Source organism: Columba livia, chromosome 2 (genome assembly GCF_036013475.1).
Source record: "Columba livia isolate bColLiv1 breed racing homer chromosome 2, bColLiv1.pat.W.v2, whole genome shotgun sequence".
Lineage (NCBI taxonomy): Eukaryota > Metazoa > Chordata > Aves > Columbiformes > Columbidae > Columba > Columba livia.
The window spans coordinates 6,373,979-6,396,791 of NC_088603.1; the positions used below are offsets into that span (position 1 = coordinate 6,373,979).

The 22,813-nt window shown below is 49.8% G+C and overlaps 1 protein-coding gene across 1 annotated transcript; it reads left to right on the forward strand.

Annotated features, from left to right (window-relative positions):
* Window positions 1-1,196: 1,196 nt before the first annotated feature.
* On the forward strand, window positions 1,197-17,720 carry CSRNP1 (cysteine and serine rich nuclear protein 1). The gene is made up of 5 exons (XM_065050375.1): window positions 1,197-1,381; window positions 8,535-8,730; window positions 11,526-11,785; window positions 12,565-12,861; window positions 13,970-17,720. The coding sequence occupies exons 2-5, from the start codon at window positions 8,559-8,561 to the stop codon at window positions 14,951-14,953; spliced, it is 1,713 nt and encodes a 570-aa protein (XP_064906447.1). The 5' UTR covers window positions 1,197-1,381; window positions 8,535-8,558; the 3' UTR covers window positions 14,954-17,720.
* Window positions 17,721-22,813: the final 5,093 nt, after the last annotated feature.

A 22,813-nucleotide genomic window follows, 5' to 3' on the forward strand; every position in this document is an offset into this window, starting at 1 on the left:
GCCTTTTTGTGGGTCCAAACCCCTTTTGAGTCCCCAACTCCCTGCAGGACACAAATCTGTTTGGGCTTTGAGCCTTGCCTGTGGGTTCCCAACCCCCTGTGACACCCAAATCTGTTTTGGGGTCCAAGCTGCTCCTGTGGGTCCCCAACTCCACATAGGACAAAAACCCCCCTTGGAACCCCCCTCCATTTTAGGGTCCAAGCCTGTCTGTGGGTCCAAACCCCATGTGGGTCCCCAACCCCCTCTGACACCCAAAGCTGTTTTGGGGTCCAAATGCTGCCTGCAGATCCCCAGCTCCCCGTGGGACACAAACCCCCCATGTGACCCACATCTGTTTTGGGGTCCAAACCTGGTTTTGGGTCCAAACCCTTGTGAGTCCCCAACTCCCTGTAGCACCCAAATATGTTCGCAGGTTCATGCCTTGCCCATGGGTCCCCAACTCTCTGTGTTGGGACCCACCTCCATTTTAGGGTCCAAGCCTGTCTGTGGGTTGAAACTTCTTGCGGGTCTCCAGCTCCCTGTGGCACCCAAATCTGTTTTGGGGTCCAAATGTTGCCTGCAGATCCCCAGCTCCCTGTGGGACACAAACCCCCCATGTGACCCACATCCGTTTTGGGGTCCAAACCTGGTTTGGGTCCAAACCCTTGTGAATCCCCAACTCCCTGGAGGACTCAAATCTGTTTGGGGGTACAAGCTGCTCCTGTGGGTCCCCAATTCCCTGTGGGACACAAACCCCCCTTGAGCTCCACATCCATTTTAGGGTCCAAGCCTGTCTGTGGGTCCAAACTTCTTGTGGGTCTCCAACCCCCTGTAGCACTCAAATCTGTTTTGGGGACCAAGCTGTTCCTGTGTGTCCCCAACTCCCTGTGGGACACAAACCCCCCACGTGACCCACATCCATTTTGGGGTCCACACCTCTTTATGGGCCCAAACCCCTTGTGAATCCCCAACTCCCTGTAGGACCCAAATCTGTTTGGGGGTCCAAGCTGTTCCTGTGGGACACAAACATGCATTTTAGGGGCCACGGCTGCTTGTGGTTCCCCACCCCCTGTGACTCCCAACCCCCCCCAGCTGTGTCCCATCCCCAATCTCTCTCCCTCCCCCGTCCCCCGCTCCCTCCTCAGCGCGGGGCGGGGCGGGGCGTCCCCTCGGCCCTGACTCAGCGCCCCGCCCCGGGGCGGGGGGGAGCGGGAAGCCGGGCGGGCCGGGCACACGCCGGCCCCGCTCCTGTCACCGCCTGCGTCAGAGCCCGGAGTTTTCCACTGACGAAAAAGGGCAGCGCGGCGGCGGCGCAGCCCCGGCAGCGGCAGAGCGGGAGGCGCCGCGCCAGGCACCGCCGCTGCAGCCGGAGCCGCCGCGCCGAGACCCGCCGCCGCCGAAGGTAGGGCCGGCCCGGGGGCAGCCGGCGCCGGGATGGGGCTGGCGAGGGAGGGAATGGGGGGTCCGCCGCGGCGGGGGGAGGTTTGCTGCTCCGCCGTCCCGCTCGGGGGGTCGGTGCGGTGTCCGGCGCGGTGCTCGGCCGTTGGGGGTCCGGTATAGAGCCGGGTCGGTGCTTGCCCGCCGGGGTCCGGTGCGGTGTCCGGCGCGGTGCTGGGCTGTCGGGGGTCCTGGGCAGAGCCCGTATTACTCCGCCGTCGGGGGGTCCGTCTCGGTGCCCCGCCGCCCAGAGCCGGGCCGGCGCGCCGCAGCGGCGCCGTCTGGCCGGGCTGCTCCTGCCCGGGGGCGAGGGGAGCCCGGCGGGGCTGGGGCTGGGGCCGGCCCGGCGGGAGCGTCCGGGCCCCCCGGGCGGTGGGACCGCGTTCCCTGGGGGCGGGGGGTTCGCTGCTCCCCGAGCCCTCCCGCACTTTCCCCTCGGTAGAAAACCCCGCGTTATATATACATATAAATACCTATATATTTATTTAGAGTCGCTCTGAGTTTCCCTCCCCCCCCCGTCAGTTAAGGCTCCGCTCCATCTTTACGGTTGCGGTTCCAATTTTCTGATGTTGAAAGAAAGGCTGGCGGGGGGGTGGGAGGCAGAGGGGAAGCCTTGCCGGTTCGCTCTTCCCCAAATCTGCCGGGCTGGGGATGCTTTCCCGTCGCTACAGCAACACCTACCGACCGGCGCACGGATGGACAGACGGACCGATAGAGAGCGGGCTCCCCCCCCCTCCCCCGCCCCCAGAATAAAAGAAAAATCGGGGCTTTAACTACACACCTGAGACGAGAGAAAAAAAATCACCTCGCACAACCCAAACTACTAAATTTCCTCAGTGTGTATGTTTATTTTTTTAGTATGTCCCCCTCCCGGCATCCTCAAAAGTGTCTGTCACCTCCGAGTTACATAATGTCGCTGTAGGAAGAGGCTGACACATAGGGACAACCCTTTCCTAAAGCAGCCCTGCCTTACCAACGTCTGGTAACGACAATGCCTCGGTGGGATGGAGAGGAAAACCTCACGGCCATTTACAAACCTCAAAGTCTTGTCGTTTGTTACAGGGAACTCATCCGCAGTTATTATTTCATTTTAATTTTTTTTTCCCCACTATATATCTATATATATATATATATTTCCCCCTCTGCTGAGTGGTTTGCAGATGAAGCCCATCAAGGCTGGGGGGGTTTATTTTTTGGTTTGTTCTCCATGTGGAGAGACTCTGCAGCTCCCGGCAAGCCTTTAATAATTCAGCGCAGGAAATGCGGTCGTATATATAGCAGGCAAGGTAATGCACGGCGTGTACCTACAGGAGGACAAATATGGAAACCTGGTGTGAATTATTCATGAGGTGTAATCAAATAGAGGATTTTCCTAGACAAAGCACACTTCTCTGTTTTCATATTTATTACAGAACAATCTGCGCCAAGTACATTTGAACCTCGTTTCATTTGGGCCATGTCTGATAACCTTTAATGTATTTGCTAATGTTTCTTATTTACCTTTCAAGCAGCCAGTGAGAAATAAGGGCTTGATAGAAAAATCCTGAAAAGCCCTTTTCTTTGTGGCCTTCCAAAAATTAGTAGATGGAGTAAATGCCTCTGATGCTCTTTCCCGGGGAAGGTGTTTTGCCTGTTTAGTCTCTGGCAGGAGAATAAACTCGTGGTGCTACAAACTGATTCATGCTCCTGCTCCGTGGCACGGGGTGCGTTGGGTTTTGCTGTAGCATAGTAGGCAGAGGCTATTTTTAACCAGAGCAAGGTTATGAAACCTTAGACCCAGCTGAGTGAAAATAATCTGGTCTGAACTGGAAAGCACAGCTTGTGTGGCTGGGGACACACGTGGGGACTGGAGGGTCCTGATGGGATGATCCTGCTCACCTTGACCCCCGCCTCGGTCAGCCCCGAAATTGGGAAGTGGTGTCATGGCAGAGGCTGTCACAGGGAAACCACTTAAGTAAATATGTAAAGAATTAAGAGTAGTTAAATGGACGAGCAATGAATCAGTGTTGATAGCGCGGTGATTATTAAGTAACCCAGCGGCGTTCCTGGACTCACCGCTGCTGTCAGACATCAAATGTCTGGGATAGCTCAGCGGGAAGCTCCGCTCCGCACCAGTTTTTGGCGATATTGCACCCCAAGGTCGCCCGACCCGCCACGAACATCAGCGTGCGAATAAAACGCCCTCCCCGGGTTTGCTTCATGAGTTGTGCTGGTAGCCGTACCTGGCTAAAGTATGTGGTGGTGCTTTTTAAACTAATATTTACTCCTGCTAGACCTGCACAGCCACTGCGGCTCTGGGGGAGGGAGCGGGAGCTGCTCTGACTCACGGCTCAGCAGTCGGTAACTCGCTCCCAGTGTGCCGGGAAGAGACCACCTTGGCTTCCCCGGGCTGCAGGCAGGTCCCTGTGCTTGTAAAGGCGACAAACTGGCTCAGAAAGTCGCTCGGAAAGGAATACTTTTCATACGTTGCCCTGGGGTTCGTGCCTTTTTCGTTTGTTTTACCCAAATTGCTTTGCAGAAGAAAGTTTGCTGTCTATAGCCTGTGCGTGGCTTTGGGATCCTTCCATCCTTTAGGATGTTCCACCGACAGCAAGCCCAAAATGTGAAATATCCTTACGCGTAGGTGTTCTGCGATACCGTGGGAGTTGTGGCACGAGCAAATGCAGCCGCTGGACACGCTGGGAGAAGTTTGTTTTGCTTTGCTTGCACTGGTGCAAAAAAACCATATATAGCCCCAAAATAAAGAGCTAAACATCTCTACATACTTCTGCACAAAGCCATGATGCCTCTTTGTGCAGTCTCTTATAAACAGACTAACTGGACACTGGTCGGGGTTTTAGTTGCCTTCCTCTGCGCTTGGCTAAACAAATGCCAAACCTTCTTAAATCTAAATTACTCGAAATATTTACTGTTGAGACGTCGTCCAAGAGGAGGATAGTTAAAACATTAATTCCTCGCATTCCAGTGTATTAGGGCTTTGCCCTGCGACTTGCTGAGCGCCAGAAATGGGACTTTGCAGATTGGATTCCCTTCCCCCCAACTAGATGGCCACCCCCACCCACTCCACCCCCCAACTTTAATGCTTCAAAAAAAGGAGGGAGAGAAAGAGAAAGGAATGCACATCTGGGCTAAATATTTGTTAGAAAGTATTCCCAGGATAGTGGGAGTTCTGGTGCCAGAGAGGAATTCCTGCGGGTTTGATCCATTGCATTATGTACTTGTTCCAAAAGCTGTTTTCAGTAAAATAGATGGGTAAGAAGCCTTAGCCAAGAACAGAATGTCTTTTTTGGCAACTAAAAGGAAGATAGGATTATTTTATTTCAGGTTATGCAAAAAAAAAAAAAAAGAAAAAAGAGAAGGAGAAGGTGGTAAAATCCTGCACTCAATGGTGCCTGCAGAGATTTGCAACGGCAAGCACAGATATATATATATATATATATATATATATATATATTTTTCATGCTGCTGCACACGTTTTTGTGACTTCAATGCAAGACATAAATGTGGATTTAAGATTACGCGTGGAATTACTGCAATTAAAATATCCTCGCTGTGTCTGAATTGGCCTCTGTGTTGTTTTGGCTGAGTGGCCAGCGGTTTGGGTGACATGGGTTTCAAGGCAGCATCCAAATCGCTGATGTGAATTCTGCTCCCAAGTGTGAGGGAGAGGATGGTCTTTGCCTTGGCAGCAAAAGCTCCATCTGGAGGAGTTTTTGGGGCTGGGTACAAGTCGATACCAATGGGTGCAGCCCCTTTACATCACGTGTAGCTCCTGAGAAAGACTTGAAAACTTGACCTGGAAAACATCACAGCCGTAAATCAGCAAAGAAGGGGGAAGGCGTTACGGGAGAAAAATTAATGTGTTTTTGGCTGGTGGGCAACAGGTTCACCAGCTTTTTCCCATTAATTGAGAATCATGTTTGCACGCCACTTACTTTGCATTAACAAAACAATACGTGTTTTGAATAAGACAGAATGCCAAAGGTGTGTTTTTTCTATGCATTTGGCTTATTCTCGTAGGAGATGCACACACCTCCCTTCATCCTTCTGCCAGACGTGTCTAGTCAGTGATGATAATATTTAACAAAAAAAGTAAAACAATTGCAGCCTTACACACAACTTGCCTTGGCTCTGCCTTGTTGTTTGTGTTGTTTTGGTTATCTCTCTTGAGGAAAACACTCAGTTTTTAATTGCTCTGTGGTTTGGGGGAGGCGATGCGGCTTGTGATGGGCGCTGTGGGGTTTGCAGGTGACCTGAGCATCAGGGGCTGCATCGCTCTGCAGCGTCACCGTGTCCCCCTTCTCGCTCCTCTGGGAGTCCTGCAGAGCAGGCAGATCCTGGTAGAAACAGATGTAACGTGGGTTTTGGGGCTTATTTTGGGCCAGACCTTGGAGTTATCATCATTTCAGTGGTGTGACCGTGGCTGCTCCACCACCCTCTGGTGTTTCCTGCAAGGCTTGGATGTGGTTAGTGTCACATCTCTGAGGGTGTTTGCCATTGGGCATGTGTCCTACGGGCTTTTTGGGGAGCTGGTTTACCCCTTCCCTTGGCTGGATGGTGACATCAGAAGTGTCCTTTGGAGCAAGGAGCAGCTGCTCTGTGGCACAAACTGATGCTTTTGAAGCCACGTGTGGCTTTTTGGGGGGGGGGGGGGGTTGTGGTGGTTGTCGTTTGTTTGATTAGGGTTTTTTGTGGGGTTTATTTGCAAAGTTTTTGGCTGCTCTGGGTGGACAAATGATTAAGGGAGTGGAGCATCTCCCTTATGAGGAAAGGCTGAGGGAGCTGGGGCTCTTGAGCTTGGAGAAGAGACTGAGGGGTGACCTCATTAATGTTTATAAATATATAAAGGGTGAGTGTCAGGAGGATGGAGCCAGGCTCTTCTCAGTGACAACCAATGATAGGACAAGGGGCAGTGGGTGCAGACTGGAACACAGAAGGTTCCACTTAAATATGAGAAGAAACTTCTTCACATTGAGGGTGCCAGATCCTGGCCCAGGCTGCCCGGGGAGGTTGTGGAGTCTCCTTCTCTGCAGACATTCCAACCCGCCTGGACACCTTCCTGTGTAACCTCATCTGGGTGTTCCTGCTCCATGGGGGGACTGGACTGGATGAGCTTTCGAGGTCCCTTCCAACCCCTGACATCCTGTGATTCTGTGACGTTGGGGTCAGCTGGGATGAGCAAACCTTTGCCTGCAGCCCAGGTTTTGATTCAGACCCTGCTATGGATTTGGGGGGGGTTTCTTTGCTCCTGGTTGTTTCTTAACGCAAGTGCGAGGTGGAGCAGAAGGCACAAAAATATAATAGAAGTAAAAGGGTTTTAATTGCAGCCGGGTTTGGGCTTTGTGGCTGCCCGCGAGCTCTGCTTTGCTGGGAAGGGGTTAACCCAGGTGTCAGGTAGGACTTGTGCTGCTGGGACTGGAGGGTGGCCAAATCCACCTTCTCCCCATCTGTTTGGGATTAAGGCCAAAAACCCAACAACCCCTCTGTGGTAAAACCACCTGCAGCTCCAGGCCCGCTGAGGAGGAAGAAGGATGAAGGGGGTTGCCTCTCCCCGGCCCTCAAGTTTGGGGGGCGGTGGGGGATGCAGCAGCCTGGTAGGCACATTGCAGTGAATTATTAACTTCTTCACACCGAGCAACTGCTTCATCCAGGGTGGTTTTTTGACCTTTTAGGCGACTATTGTCTCCTGGGAAGCTGTTGGTAAACATCACTAGCAAGGGCTTTGAAGGCACCGCATTCTGCTCCTGTCCTGCCAGCGCTGTCGCGATATTGAAAATCCCGTCGTTGGGAGGGTTTGGAGCTGGTGTGCTTGGGGCTGTCAGGAGGGCGAGTTTGGTGGTTTGTGGGTTGTTTTTTGTTTTCTTTTTCAGAGTCTTAAATTAACCTCAGACATGCAAAAGAGAGTGAGAAAGTGCTACGGTTACAAAGAATAAATTTGGCGGGTGGAGGAGTTTCAGGTGTCAGGAGGGGACCGGGTGTCTGGCACCCCCATATCTGCACTGTCACCAACCCAGGGCTGTGCATATCTGTCCCAGTATCATCCGAATTTTAGCGATGCTTTAGGTATTAGGTCTGGTTTTATTGAAGCACCGGGGTGGCTGGTAGCACCCCACAATGCTGGGGCTCTCCCTTCCTTGCTGGAGGGGGTTTCTGGGCTGGGGTTGCATCTCTCCCGCCCTGGTTGTGCCTTACAGCCCCATGGGATGGCCTCAAAGCAAATCATTCCTCCAGCAGCAGCCTGGTTCTCAGCTTTGGATGCGGCTCACTGGCTTCAGAATAAGCTGGCAGTGACTTCTGCAGAAGCGGGAGCATCTGGTAAGGAGTTGCCAGCATCCAAAAGGAGAAATTGTCCATGCAAAAGCATCCCAGGTTAGGTGGGATTTGCCTATTGTAAGCAAAGTGTTGGCTTTTGTGGTATTTCAGGAGGCAGAAAACCCGCAAACCTTATAAAAGCAAAGGTAAAACAAAGTTGTGCTTTGTGGGATTTTTTAGGAATCTAAGCAAGTACAGAACTCCATTGTTTTTAATTAGCTGCGTTGTCTTTAATTCCTACTATGCTTGATACATAACCCAGCCTAAACAAGAATAGCTTATTGAATGGGGGCCTGACTATGAAAGGCACCGTGAGGAGAAGGGCTGTTCTTCACAGTTGATATATTTGTATTTCAGTGCTTCATTTAATAAGTCTGTTTCCCCAGGGGGCTGTAGCAAGTAAATCATGCCAACAGATTGTTCTCTGCAAACTGGCTTATTTTTGTAATTAGCAAGATGTTAAAGCTGTAAGTGCATAGAAAGCGATCTGGGTAAGGAGTTAACGTAAAAGAATTAGTAAGCAAAATGTAATACTTATTGTTTGATAACGTTTGTGTTGATTGAATTGGTTTCTGGACAGTTTGTGATAGTTGGTTTTTTATGCAGTGTTGTAAAATGGGAGAGAAATTCAGCAGGTGTGTGCAGAGTGTTAGAAAGGTGGTGGATTTTTGGAGGGAGCACTTTTAGGGAATCACACCTGCATGGCCAGGTGGACCTGATGGAGAAGTCTTGAAACCATCCTGCTTGTCACCAGAAACTGCTGATGTTTCCCTTGCTTTATGTAGCTTTTCTCCTTTGTTTTCCAGTTATATGAAAAATACGGCGTCACCATGAGCGGAGTGTTGAAAAGGAAGTACGAAGAGCTGGGGGATGACAGCACCTACTGCTCCTCCTCCTCCTGCTCCCCGCTCTCCTCCTCGGCGTCCTCGGGCTGGGAGTCGGATGAGGAGAGTTCCCGCGGGGAGAACAAGCCCAGCTCTGCCTTAACGCCCAGCTTCACCCGTGAGTATCTCCTCTGGGATCAGACGTGCCCGCACATGGGTTTTGTGTAGCATGGTGGTGGGTTTGTCACCTCTGTTTGTGCAGAGACCCCCTTGGAGCACACACACCTTCAGGGTTGGAGATGGCCGTAACGCCGGTTCCATGTCGTTACACCAATTTATCGCGTTTTTGGTAGTCAGCATATTCAGGGTAGTCTTTCTCAGCCCTTCCTCCCAGCATGTATCATTGCATTAGGATGGTTTTGCTGAAATGGAAATTTCCAGGATCAGAAAGCCAAGGACCTGGGTGTGCAGAGACAGGCAGGTGCCTCCAAGGTGGTTGGACCATCCCACCATCCTTCAATGCCCTGTCAAGCTCTTCACAGAATCACAGAGTGGTTGGGGTTGAAGGGACCTCTGGAGATCATCCAGTCCAACCCACCTGCTCAAGCAGGGTCACCAGAGCAGATCACACAGGAAGGTGTCCAGGTGGGTTTGAATGTCTCCAGAGAAGGAGACTCCACAACCTCTCTGGGCAGCCTGGGCCAGGCTCTGGCACCTCAAAGGAAAGAAGTTTCTCCTCATATTCATATGGAACCTGCCTATTCCATAGGCAACAACTAAACAGACAGCAAGGGCCCATAATGCTGGTTCTTAAAAATGATTAACCAGTAGCGTAATTACCATTTCAGAACGTTTTCTATGTATGCTGGGTGCTTTGCCAAATAACATGACACATTTGACATTGCCTCTGCTCCTACTACAGATAAATGCTATTTTGTTTCCCCAGCAATATCAATTTTGAAAGCTTTTTAGGAAAACACGCAGAAGACAAGGTTGTAAAATCCTTTATCTGCCATGTGAGGGGAAAAATAAAAGATACAATAGGGGAGCATCTTCATGGAGAAGAAATAGTCCAACCTAGTAAATTATACTGAACACCCACTGTATATAGCAGTTAAGGTCCACTTAGCAGACATACACAAACACGCAGCGGTCTGAAAAGCCTTTAGAAGTCTTGTAATAATAAAGAGTCTCATTCTTGCTTGTCTTCCCAGGTTTTGTGACAAAACAATGAACTTTTTGTATTCTCTGGCTCAATTGGAAAAGGGTCAGGGATGGGAAAACAATTTCAGAGCGGGGGGGGATGCGGGGAGAGAGAAGCAAATGCCAAAGTGCAGCAGCCCAGCTGATAGATGATCGTGGTGGTTAACTTGCCTTTTGATAAAGAGCTAATGTTTTAGAAGATTGAGTCAAGGTTATTATGAAAATGCAACGCGCAGTGCAGAGATATCATCAAAGCGACTGCAGAGCCCAGTGTGAAACCCTCAGCTCTTTAGCAGAAGCTGCTGACGCAGCTGGTTGAACACGTTTTGTTTTTTGTTGCTTTTCTGTTTCCATATGAAACTGAAATGCTATATTTTCAGCAGCAAGACCTGTGAAACGTGGGTGCAGCTAACTGTCCAGTCCTGCATTTTCCCAGCGTTTGGGGCCAGCCAAACCAGCCGAGCCCCTCGGGTTTTTTGGTTCTTTGCTGTGGGGCTGCCTGTGGCTCTGCCATCCAGAGAGCGGGGCTGAGATCCCGGCTCTGCGGGACTCACCCATCCTTTCTGGGTTGTTTTTTTTGCCCTGTTCTCCATGGTAGCAGCCAAGATATCCACGTACCAGCAGAGAATGGCGCTAAAAACCCCCATCACTGGATTGGTGTGTGTCCGACTGTCACGCTTGCAGCAGCGAAAGCAGCTCTGCGACGCAGCGTTTTGCTGTGCTTCCCACGGCCAGCTACGCTCGTGGAAACTCATTGACTCTCAAACTGCCCTGGCTAATTAGCCCACCCCCATCTGCTACGCTTGCACGTGCAAACGCGCAGAACTGGGTATCTCTGGAGAGGCTCCGCTTTAAATGGTGTGAAGCGTGTTTCAGCAGTTTAAGATAAACCAGAGTCATGTATTGCCGTGTTTACCCTGGGATCACCTGCGCGGAGATTAACATCTTTGCAGCTGCTCTCAAACGAGTCTCTTGAGAATAAACTATAGATTCATAGTTCCTCCCAGTGGATGGTGAAAGGAAGTGCCAGAAAAACAGCCGTTTTGGCTGTTTTCTACCCAGCCATAAAAGCTGGAGCCAGGCAACACTGGAGTGTTGGTGCTTCAGCATCCTGGGAGTGAACCAGGAGCTTCTGAACGTGGGGCAGGGTACTTGGGTGTAGGGCAAGACAGGCATGTAGGTGGTTTGTTGCTTGTTCGTTATGCTCTGCTGCACGTGTAGAATAAGCAAATGTGTGTTTCGTGGAGGAAATCAAGCGGGAAGGAGAAGCAGCAGCCGTTTCTTAGGGTGAATCTCATCAATGACTCCAAGGCACTGGGACTTGGCTTAGTTTGCCCTCCAGCCTCATCCCACCTTTGCATTTATAGCATTAGAGAATCATAGAATCATTTTGGTTGGAAGAGACCCTCAGGATCATTGAGTCCAAACATAACTTAACTCTAGTACTAAACCGTGTCCCTAAGAACCTCATCTAAATGCCTTTTAGACCCCTCCAGGGATGGTGACTCCACCACTGCCCTGAGCAGCCCGTTCCAATGCCTGACAACCCTTTCCAGGAAGAATTTTTTCCTTCTTAGCTCCTAAAACACCAGAAGCCATAGAGTGACGTCGTTACCTTGTCCCATCACGTCCCTGTTGAGAGAGTAGTTGCAAGTCCTGTCTGTTTGTCATATTTACAGCCTGTTTGTAGTATTTCTATCCTCGTTGCAGGATGGCAGTACTGACTTTGTGCCTCTTGTGTTGTTTTTTTCGTCTTCCCCCCATTTTTAGCCACGTCTATCCTGAAGAAAACCAAGCGACTAAAGAAGAACAATGTGGAGTTTGACCGGGTCACTGTGTTTTACTTCCCACGCTGCCAGGGGTTCACGAGCGTGCCTAGTCGTGGGGGCTGCACCCTGGGGATGGTGAGCAAACACAGCTCCTCCCGGCAGTTCACGCTGGCGGAGTTTTCCAAGGAGCAGGAAAACGTTCGCCGGGAGAAACTCGAAGAGAAATTGAAAGAGGAGAAGTTGGAAGCGTTGAAATGGAAGGTGAATAGGAGCGTGGGGCTGGGTTGGTGAGGAGTGGGTGGATGGGGTGTTAGTTAATGGCCTGTCTGGGATCATGGAATCATTTTGGTTGGAAGAAACCCTCAAGATATTGAGTCCAACCGTTAAGCTGACACTGGCGCTAAGCCATATCCCTAAGAACCTTATCTGTGCATCTTCTAAACCCCTCCAGGGATGGTGACTCCACCACTGCCCTGGGCAGCCTGTTCCAATGCCCAACAGCCCTTTCCAAAGGCCTGGGGGTACCAGTCCTTAACCCTGCTTGGATTTCCAATAAAACACAGGCTCTGGTGTGGGGTTTTCAGCTCAGTTCTCCACCCTTGGAAGGTGGCGGAAAATTGGCTGAACTCTGTCAGGTGTCTGTCAGGTCTTTGCGGCCTCTAATGCAGATTTTGGTGCTGGGGTTGGCTGCCACAGGGGGCATATCTTCCCTTTTTGTTTCTGCTGACGGAATCACAGAGTGGTTGGGGTGGGACGGGACCTCTGGAGATCATCCAGTCCAACCCACCTGCTCAAGCAGGGTCACCAGAGCAGATCACACAGGAAGGTGTCCAGGTGGGTTTGAATATCTCCAGAGAAGGAGACTCCACAGCCTCTCTGGGCAGCCTGGGCCAGGCTCTGGCACCTCAAAGGAAAGAAGTTTCTCCTCATGTTTAGATGGAACCTTCTGTGCTTCAGTCTGTGCACAGACCAGGGGGTGCTGCTGGCTCTGTGTCCCCAACAGGTCCCTAATGCTTTGCCCTTTTTCTCTTTCCTCTCAGCTAACCATGAACGGCACGAAGGAGTCAGAGGAGGCTAACCAGCTCACCATCGACGACATCTCTGACGACGACATCGACGTCAGCAACGTGGACCTGGAGGACGGCTTCTTCCTCCAGCCCTACCCCGCCAAGAAGAGACGCGCGCTGCTGAAAGCCGTGGGGGTGAAGAAGATTGACAAGGAGGAGAAGCGGGAGCTGCACAACATCCGTCTGTCCCGGGAGGACTGTGGCTGCGACTGCCGGGAGGTCTGTGACCCCGAGACCTGCAGCTGCAGCTTGGCAGGCATCAAATGTCAGGTACTGCCCTCGCCTCTGGGCAGGGGCGGAAAAGCCGCGGCTCCAGCTGATGTATATGTTAAGTAAAGCAGGGAGGTTTTGAGCAAGCAGGACAGAGTTAGGGCAGCTTGTAAAATGCATCTGTTCCCACCTGCGCTTTGAGCGAAGCAGGTGGGAAAAGCTCTTGGAGATGCTCCTCAGGCTGTGAGGCAGATGCTGTTTGAAAGTGTCTGCATCCCGAAACACACGTGCAGCCGTCCACACACTGACGTTGCAACCGCGGGGATGCGCCCCAGCCTGCAGCACGAGTGTCCGTCCCCGCGAGACCCGTCCCTGCTCGATCTGCTGTTGGGGATGGGCCGCCTGGGAATGTCTTGGCAAACAAAAGCTGCTTGCTCCTTGTGTGAGGCTGCGATTTCTCCTCCTCCCTCTAGTGTGTTTTTGTTGTTGTTTTATTGTGTTTTTTTTTTCCTTGTTGAATGTGGGAGTGTCAGCTGAGCATCAGCTCACAGCTGGTTGTGCAGACCACCTGCAAAGCGGGGTGATCCCTGTATCTTCAACTACCTTATGGTATTATTTTTATTTTTACGGATGCCTGTCCAGGTGTCTTGGGGGAGACATATTCCCTATTCTAGGTGTCACTTGCTCCCTCGACGCCGTGGCTGCAGGCTGGGGCGGTGTAGGTGGGTGTGCACAGGCGGACGGGTGTGCACAGGCGGACGGGTGCTCCATGTGCATGTCACAGCCCCCCTCTAGCGGCTGGTAATGGGGATATTGAGGTGCTGCAGATGCCCGTTGAGAAGTTTGACCTTGTCTCTGCAAGGGGCAGAAGCTCATGGTAGAGATAAGGTGTTAAATACCGTGATGCATTATCTACAAGCTCATGATTGCCCCCTTATGTCTCCTTTTGGAGACATATTTTGCTTTTTTTTGGAACGCTTTAACTTCAGTTGTACTAAAATCCAACCTTTTTTATGACAACACTTCAAAGGAGCGGGGTGTCTTTTATTATTAGATATTTTTCAGTCTGCTTTTAAACCCCTCAGCTGTTACTTGGCTTCTCAGGGTGGGTGAGTCGTGAGTGGTTTTTCGGGGTTCGTTCCTAACCCTCTGCTCCTCCTCGCACCAGATGGATCACACCTCGTTCCCTTGCGGCTGCACCAAGGACGGCTGCGGCAACACCGAGGGCAGGATTGAGTTCAACCAGGCCCGTGTTCAGACCCACTTCATCCACACCATCATGAAGCTGGAGCTGGAGAAGCAGCAGCAGAGCAGCGAGAAGGCGGCAGAGGCCGAACCACCTTTTCGGGAGCGGCTCCCGCCCTTGGGATGCGCGGCGGGGAAGGGCTCTTTGGAGGAACGCGCCGTGCCGCTGGCACCCGCCTTCCAGTTCAGCCCCGACCTGGAGGCCCTGGGGGAGAACAGCTGCAGCAGCGACATGACGGACTCCTCCATCTCCTCCCACCCCAGCGAGGACCTGGAGGAGCCCTACGAGAGCCTCCCCTCCGACAAATCCCAGTCGGACGTGGACGACGACGGCTTGGCCCGCATCCTCCACTTCAATGACTCGGATGCCGAAGAAGAGGGCGGCCGTGGCCAGGATGACCTGAGCTGCTTCAACCCCACTGACTTCTTCATCGAGGACCACGGCAGCGAGGCCAAGCCCGTCCCTGGCCACTTGTCCCACCTCTCCGAGTGCCTGGACGAGAATGCCAACCAGGACGGCGGGGGTTTGCTGGAGGATGCTGCCCACGCGCGGTGCGACGGGCTGTCCTGCTGCGCCCCGTCCCCAGCCGAGCCTTGCTCCAAGAGCTACGCCGACCTCAGCCTTTCCTCCGACTCCTTGGATTTCTTCCAGTCCTTCTCAGACTATAACTTGGGACCTCTTTACAACTCCTTAAAGGAGTACGAGAACCTCGATAACTTCTCAGCGTTACAGTTTCAGTTGCCTAATTTCCCCAGCTTCCCGCAAGCTGGAGATCAGGGCTCCTGTTTCTTGGAGTCCCTCATCGGTTTGTCAGAATCCGTCCCCGAAACCCCGGCCCCTTTCACAGACAATCAACTTTTGGAGGATGCCATCAAGTCGTCGCTGATGGAGACAGTCAAAGTGTGAAATGCCCACGTGGCTGGGGCGGCAAGGACCGGTGCCAAAATGAAACCTGAAGAACAGTCGGGTGGGCAAACTTTCGTAAGAAGGATGATATTGCTACTCAAAATAAGGAGGAAAACAACAACAACAACGAAACTTTCTAAGCAAACAAACTATTTTTGGTCTTTATAGAACGTGGACGTTTTGACATACTGCAGCTACAATCAGTTCTCTTGCTGTTTGTGCAAAAGTTTCTAAACTTTCGTGATGGGGTGGGGTGGGAGGGAGGGAAAAAGACTTTCACGTATGAATTTCCTTGTGTTTTGTATGAAAAGACCTGTTGAGAAATACTCCTCGCTAACGTTGCCAGTCGTACACACAGCCCCTTCTAGAAACGTTTCAGTGTTGCAGGAACTTTTTACGACAACTTTTTGAAGCTGTATTTATTGTGAAAATTTGTGGTTTGCGTAAGAGTTAGCCCGACACGCTCTTACGTTTAAATCTGACAACGTTTACAGAAGAGATCCATACACTATATACGTAATCATTCTTCATCTATTTATTGCAAATTCCAGAATTTAACTAGCCACCGAAGCTTGAACTAGCATGAAACCTTATTTAAATTGGTAATACCTCAGATGTATTATGTGCACAATCTTTTTTTTTTGTTTGTTTTTTTGCATAATATATCTGTATTTATTTATTTTCTACCTGTAGTACATTACTAGCACTGTGGTTTACCCATGACCTGGAAGGGCAGTAAGGTCTTCAGCAGCACCCGTCCTAAAGATGATGTGATTTTCTGAGTCTGAAAGGTGCTGCCTGTTGGGTCTTCACTTCACATTTCTAAAAGAGCTGAATGCAAAGGGCTGGGAGGGGGGAAATGGAGGAAACGTTTGTGCAACGTCCTTTGGTTTCTTATCAACCCTCTAGTAAACATGGTGATGATGTCTCATCTCCTTAACATCTCAATGGAGAGCAAACCAACCAAAACCTTCAGCTATTCCAGAAATAACACGGACTAGCTCTATTTAAAGCAAACAAAAGAAATGAAACCCCTTCTCCTAAATTATGGCCATGAGCTCTGTCGTGATCCATTGCGGTGACTGAACATGCGGAGGAACCCATAGCGGTGGTGATGGGGGGTGTTGTCATGGGAAGGACCTTTGAGCAAAGCCAACACCAGCAACACTGTGCTCATGCTCCTCAGCAAGTGCTCCTTAGGGCTCCCCGATGGCATCGCAGCTCCAAAATCTGCAGGGGCAGACTCTTTATACTATTTTTTTAATATATATACATATAGGCAAATCGGGTAAATCAAATAAAATTAGATGGATATGAAGGTTATTGGGTTATTTATCCTTTGAGCACGGTTTTAGAGGGATTTAAAAATAACGCATGGAAACAAAGCTGAAAAACGCAAAGGCTTTGTGTTTGTAAAGTGCAATCATTGTGTTTAGGAAGAATATCGGGGACCCTCTTGGCCTTTTGCTGTTTAAATCAGTCTGAGAACATGACACTATTTGGCCGTGAGATATAACTGGACATAACACCTGTGATACACTAAGTGCCTACGCAAGTGGTATGAAAAACATAACAAAACAACAAAAAGGGACTTTGGAACTTGCTGGCTTTAAATCCCACTTGGAAAATGTGATATTGGGTAATGGGAGTGATTCCTGGCGGAGACACCCAGACTGGGGAAATGAAATACCCAAAAATATGGATTTGAGTTTGGTTTTCCATTGGCTGAGCTGTTTATATCCCTGACAAGAGGGATGGTGCTCTCGGCCACCCGCAATTCCACAGGCACCTCGCACAAACCTGCCGGCGATTTAGGAAAGTTCTGGTGTACGAATGTGGCGGAGACTGGGTTGTTTGGGGTTTATTTTAATTGTTTCTTATTCCTATATTTAATTGTACATCTCTGGTATTGAGCCGGTCAACTTGGAAGCGGAGCTGACCCGCATCCTCCCCCAAAGCATCGTCCCCGGGGGTGTCCCCACCGGGCAAGAGGGCGACTGCAGGAATACTACTGGCAGATGGAGGATTTCCTAAATATATATTATTATTATTATTAATTATTATTATTATTTTGTCGTCGTTTCTTTAGGTTGAAAAATCCCCTTCAGTTATCTCCTAGGTGGTAGTTTCTATCGTTCAGACTGCATCAAAAAATACTGACAGTTGAAAGTCTGGTACCATTTCTATTTATTGGCACTAATATATTTTGTAACATTCCTGGGTTTCTCTGCGTATATATATATATTTATATATATAAAATATATGCATATATTTTATATATATATACACACTTTTTTTAAATGAATGATGGGGGTAGACTCCTGCCTTTGTGGATTTTTTTCTATAATTTATTCTTTGTGTTGGTGCCAAAACAAAAAGAAAAAAGATATTTTTCCTTTTTTTTTTTCTTTTTTCCAGGGCACTGAATTGTAAATATACAATTATTTTTTTCTTCTCGGTATCTGTGTAAAAAGTTGCCTGTTAAACAGTTTAAAAACTGGGTATTTATTGACACAATCTGTAATTATCTAATGTATTGATTGAAACGCTTTGGTTTCAACATAGCTTTATTTTAGCTTTCTTTGTGTATATATTGTGATTATGTTGCTTAAAGGTACAAGTTAAAGAAATGCTTTATTTTTACCTTATCCATTTGCATTTGTTTATAAAAAAAGAAGCATATTTGTCTACAGCTGCTGTCTCTCATTTCATTGAAGCAATATGAAGAAATTTCCATTACACTTTCAATAAAAGAATTTTGTTGGAATACGGCAGCGTCCTCACCCTTTTTATCCTTGAAGTGTGAATGATGATAGAATCATAGGGTGGTTTTGGTTGGAAGAGACACTTAAGATCCAGCCATAACCCAACTCTAGCACTAAACCATGTCCCAAAAAACCTCATATATACATTTATAAACCCCTCCCAAGGATGGTGATTCCACCACCTCCCTGGGCAGCCTGTTCCAATGCCCAACAACCCTTTCTGTGAAGGAATATTTCCTCATATCCAATCTGAACCTCCCCTGACACAACTAGAGGCCATTGATGGATGTGTACTCTGCATTGTATGGCGTAGTTTGTCCCTTTTTTGTTTGTTTTTGGCTTTTTTGACCCCTTTTTGAAGATCAGGGGTGTCCTGGGGTTCCCACCACAGGATGGGAGCATCCTACCAGGGACAGGAATCCTTGTCCCATCCTGGTATCCTCCAGGAGTCCTGAGTTTGGGGAACCCTGTTGTTTTTATCACCCCAAAAGCAGCCCAGGGTACAACATCCCCCTGCCCTCCCATGGCGGGCAAGGCATGGGGGATGCTGAGCACCAGTATGGGACCAGTCCCGCACTGGGAAACCAGCCATAGGGTCGGTCTCTGGAGTGAAAGGGACATGTCCCTTGGAGAAAGCATGAAGCCAGGGCAGCTCATCCACCCCTGTGGAGATCTACTCCATGCATGGCAGCTGGGTATGCAAAGCAGGGGAGTCTTCCCAGGGAGCCTCCAAGGTGTCCCCAGGCCTTGATATCACCTCAGCACTGAAATGTGGTGAGGAACAGTACCAAAGCCCTGGGAGGTTGCACGGGAGAAGCTCTTGGGACAGCTGGAGATGCACGAAGGGTGCCCCAAAGTCCCTCTGAGTTCATCCAGAGATGGGTTTCCACAGAGACGGGCGCCCAGTGCCAGCCCCTGCCTTCAAATTTTAAGCTAAAACATCATGTTTTGGCTGGGAAACAGCCTGGGCTGGCAAGAGTGGTTTGTCCCAGGGTTGGGACTACAATGACCTTTTTGGCAATTTATGTAATTAATCTGAGGGCAAAAGCGTGATGCAGCCTCATGCTTGGAAGAGCAAGATCTGTGGCCTGGAAGAGCATCTCCTAGAGTATCTCTGGCTGCTCAGCCATGCCATGGCAATGTCCCTGGCACATCACCTTGCGGTGCCACGTGACAATCGTCCTGTTCGAGTTGCTTCTTGCTCTACCAGTGTCATCTGTGTGACATGATGCCCTTTCATGTTTATTTTTCCCCCTAAAAAAGGTTAAAATCTGTGCATGGGGCTGTGGTCTGGCTGTGTTGTTCTCTGAGCTTGCTTAGCTTGTGGATGGTGGCTGCACCTCTCCATGGGATGATGCAAAAGAGAGCATCCCTATGAACAAGGAGCATATAGGAAAAACCTTGGGAAACCCCAGAAATCCCTTTCCCTTGCAGGCCACAAACTGTTTCTCACCATTCTACAGCGCCCCTGGGGCTGCAGCCAAAAGAAGCATCAGCACAACCCTCCATCCTGGGGCAAAAATCAGGGAAAATACGCTTGGTCCTGGCAACAGCAGGAAAATAAGAAGAGGGTGAGGGTGTGAGCCAGCACCTGGTGTGAAGGAAAAGCTGAATAAATCCCAGAAGCCTGGATGGGGAAATGCACACCTATCCCATGGGCTCACGCCCAGCAGCACGGGCATAAATCATAACCACTGGCATTGATCTGAGAGCAAGGGAAATTGGCCCAAGAATGTTATTGTCTTGTTTTCCACTGGGAATTCGCTTCTAAAGGTTGCCATCTGCCCTCAGAGCAAAGCAGCTCAATTAACTTAATAAATTATTTGTTACAAATTATTTGATGAGCCATAAAAGCACCAGTTCTGAAAAGGGGCTGTGTTTTGTTATTTTGTTTGGGGCTTTTTTGTTTGTTTTTGTTTTTGTTTGGGGGGTGCCTATAATTCCCTGCTACATTAATTATTCTCTGATTGGGAGGAGAAGACCTCCTGGTGCACAGCTCCCGCTGCTACACTGGTGGTTTTTCACGGCGATGCCTTTGAGCCACAGCCTGGTGAAGGGCATCAGGGCCGGGGGACCCGCCAATCCCTAGGGACAGTGCTGAAACATCTCCAAGCTGCCACATCCCATCAACCGTCCTCCAGCACGGGCATCTGCCAGCCCAGCATCTCTGCAGGGATGTGGCAGAGTTTCTAACAGAGTCTTTGTGCCCAGAGGAGTTCATAGAATAGTTTGCGTTGGGAGGGACCTCCAAAGCTCATCCAGTGCCACCCCTGCCATGAGCAGGGACATCTTCACCAGATCAGGTTGCTCAGAGCCCCATCCAGCCTGGCCTGGGATGTCTCCAGGGATGGTTCATCTACCATCTCTCTGGGCAACCTGGGACAGTGTTTCAACACCCTCGTAAAAAAATTTCTTGCTCATGTCTGGCCTGAATTTCCCTCCTTTAGTTTAAACCATCACCCTTTGTCCTATCACAACAGGCCCTGCTAAAAAGTCTGTCCCCATCTTTCTTACAGGCCCCTTTTAAGCACTAAAAGGCCACACTAAGGTCTCCCTGGAGCTTCTCTTCTCCAGCTGAACACCCCAACTCCCTCAGCCTGTCCTCCCAGCAGAGCTGTTCCAGCCTCGGATCATTCCTGTGGCTCCTCTGGCCCCTCTCCAGCAGGTCCATGTGTGTCCTGTGCTGAGGAACCAGAGCTGGACCAGCACTGCAGGGCGGGTCTCCCCAGAGCAGAGTTCATGTTTGCTTTGAAGTTGTTCATATTGGCTTTGAAGAACAAGGCAGGAGAAGCCCTGGAGGAGTTTCCCCGGCTTGTTGAGGATCATCCCTCTGCCAGGTGTTGATGTTAAAGCCATGGCCTCTCTGCTTCTACAGGGCTGCACTGTCAAAGGGGTGCAACCAGACGCCACCCTTGATTTGCTCCCTGGCCATGGCGGGGTTGAGACCAGCTCATTTTCTGCACACACCGGGACAGACGTGCCCCAACCCGGTGACACAGAGCTGGGACTCACACCCTGTTCAACAGTGGGCAGCGATGCTCCTTCCCACCCCAGGAATCGGTGATTCATTGACCCCAATTAAACCCATCTGTGCACTCCCCACCTTGCTTAGGGCTTCATCACCCTATTTCATTTTCTTTTGTTTTTTTTCTCTGTACAGCCACCCTGTCTGCTTTGCTCGTAACACCCAGATGCACTGAATTACTCATCACCCATTTTCGTTTCATTTTTAAGTGCCTACAAGAGCCGAACCGTGCGTGTAGCCACCAGACTATAAAGTATTTCTCCCCGGTTGGTGGAGCAGCCTCCGGAAAAGGGATGAGTCATTTGGCGACCGAGGGACGGGGAACATGGGGACAGGCTGCAACGTGACGTGAGGCTCCTCCAGACCTGGCGCCGTGTGGGAATGAGACACCCGAGGACTTTTCTCAGCAGGAACAGCTATAAAACGACAGGTAGGATGGACTTTATCTCCATCAGAGAAAAAAAACCCAACCCAGCAGCTCCAGGGCAAGCTGAGGTCAGGGCTGTTGGTTCCGCAGCAGCGGGTGATACTGTAAACCTAAAAGCAAGCATCCTTCGTTGGCATTTCTGTAGGGCCGGATCCTGCACGCAAAGGGCTTGTGTCCTCTTAGCAGGTGAGGGCATTGGGAAAAAACAATGAAACAAACCTTTTCTCATTGCTTGTCTGGCTGATGAAAGAAAAAGGCAGGTTTGCACTGCATGGCTGAGCAGCGTGACACCACGGGGGGTGAGGTTGCCCCAGGCCTTCTGCAAAGGCGATAAACTGCATCCCAGGTGATGCTTCTGCATCCTCGCTGGCTTCAAGAGCTCTGCTGCTGTCAGGGGCATTTTCTCTGTCCATGCACATATATTTTCCATGGAATTGAGAAGAAGTTTGCAGGCACTGAAGTTTTAACTCAGAGCTGGCAATTGTCTTGGGTTTCCTGCAGAATTTGCTCTCATTGGCATGTTCCTGTGGACCGTTCAGCTGCTGTTTCTTAATGATGTAATGATGTTCGACATCACAGAAATCCTCATCATGCTGTAAAAAAGTGTCCTCTCCACCAAATAAACCCAAATTACATACTAAAATAAAACCAGTTTGATTTCTGCACCCCCTCAGCATCGGTGATAAGTGTAGTGAACAAATATAAGTATTCTGGTTTCAGTGTCATCCCTTCATAGACCAGAAAAAAATCCTATTTTGCCAGAGCCCTGGCTAAAATGAGATTTTTGATAAGCAGTTAATAGAGAGAACTGAGTTTTCTCCTCACAGCCATGACCACTTGGGAGTTTTCAGTGCTGCTTAATCCACACATTTCCATCAGCTTGTTTGATAACTCTAAACCTGCTGCGGAGTGAATGGCAGTATTGCCATCTACCGGCGTTTTGCCTCAGCTGGCCAAAGTGCTCTTGGGAAATGCTGCTTGTCCTCTGTGCGATCAGAGACACCATGTATGTCACTGAGATTTCATATTAAAAAAAAGTTATATATATATATATATATATATATATATATATATATATATAAAATAAATTTTAAAAATAATAAAATGGCTTAAGTGGCCTGCTTAGGTCCAGAGGAGAGGTGGAGACCTCCTGAGGCTTGGCTGTGCTTCCACGCCTGGCCTGGCACACACATCCACAGCTGGACGAAACCATCTCCAGAAGGTAAATGCTCAAAAACCCTATGGACGCTCCTACATTTCGGTCAGGGAAACTCAGTGAAGGACCAAACTGCCTGTTGCTCGACATGCCCTGACTCCATCTTATCTGTCGGTGCACGAAACCCACTAAAGGGGGAATATCTGCAACCAGCAGATCTGAAGTACTTTTGTATGACCGTGGAGGCTGCAAAGACCTTCAGGTCAGCCCAGCCAAGGAGGCTGAAAGGCTTGAGGTGGCCTGGGGACCTGATTCCCCAGGGAAGACATGAGACACATGGCCAGGGTAAAATGTTCCAGGAGATCCCTACAACCAGGATGAATAACATAAAAAGATCTCCCTCCAGCATAAACCTGCTTCACTGAGATGCCCTGCGTAGGAAACTACTGTATATTACACCTCCCTTGAAATAAATACTTGGCTACTA

Excerpts from the sequence above, each read along its gene's own strand:
- CSRNP1 (XM_065050375.1), top strand. The coding sequence starts at position 8,559 with ATGAGCGGAGTGTTGAAAAGGAAGTACGAAGAGCTGGGGGATGACAGC. Across the intron at positions 8,731-11,525 it reads CTTAACGCCCAGCTTCACCC|CCACGTCTATCCTGAAGAAA; the intron begins GTGAGTATCTCC and ends CCCCATTTTTAG. Across the intron at positions 11,786-12,564 it reads TGGAAGCGTTGAAATGGAAG|CTAACCATGAACGGCACGAA; the intron begins GTGAATAGGAGC and ends CTTTCCTCTCAG.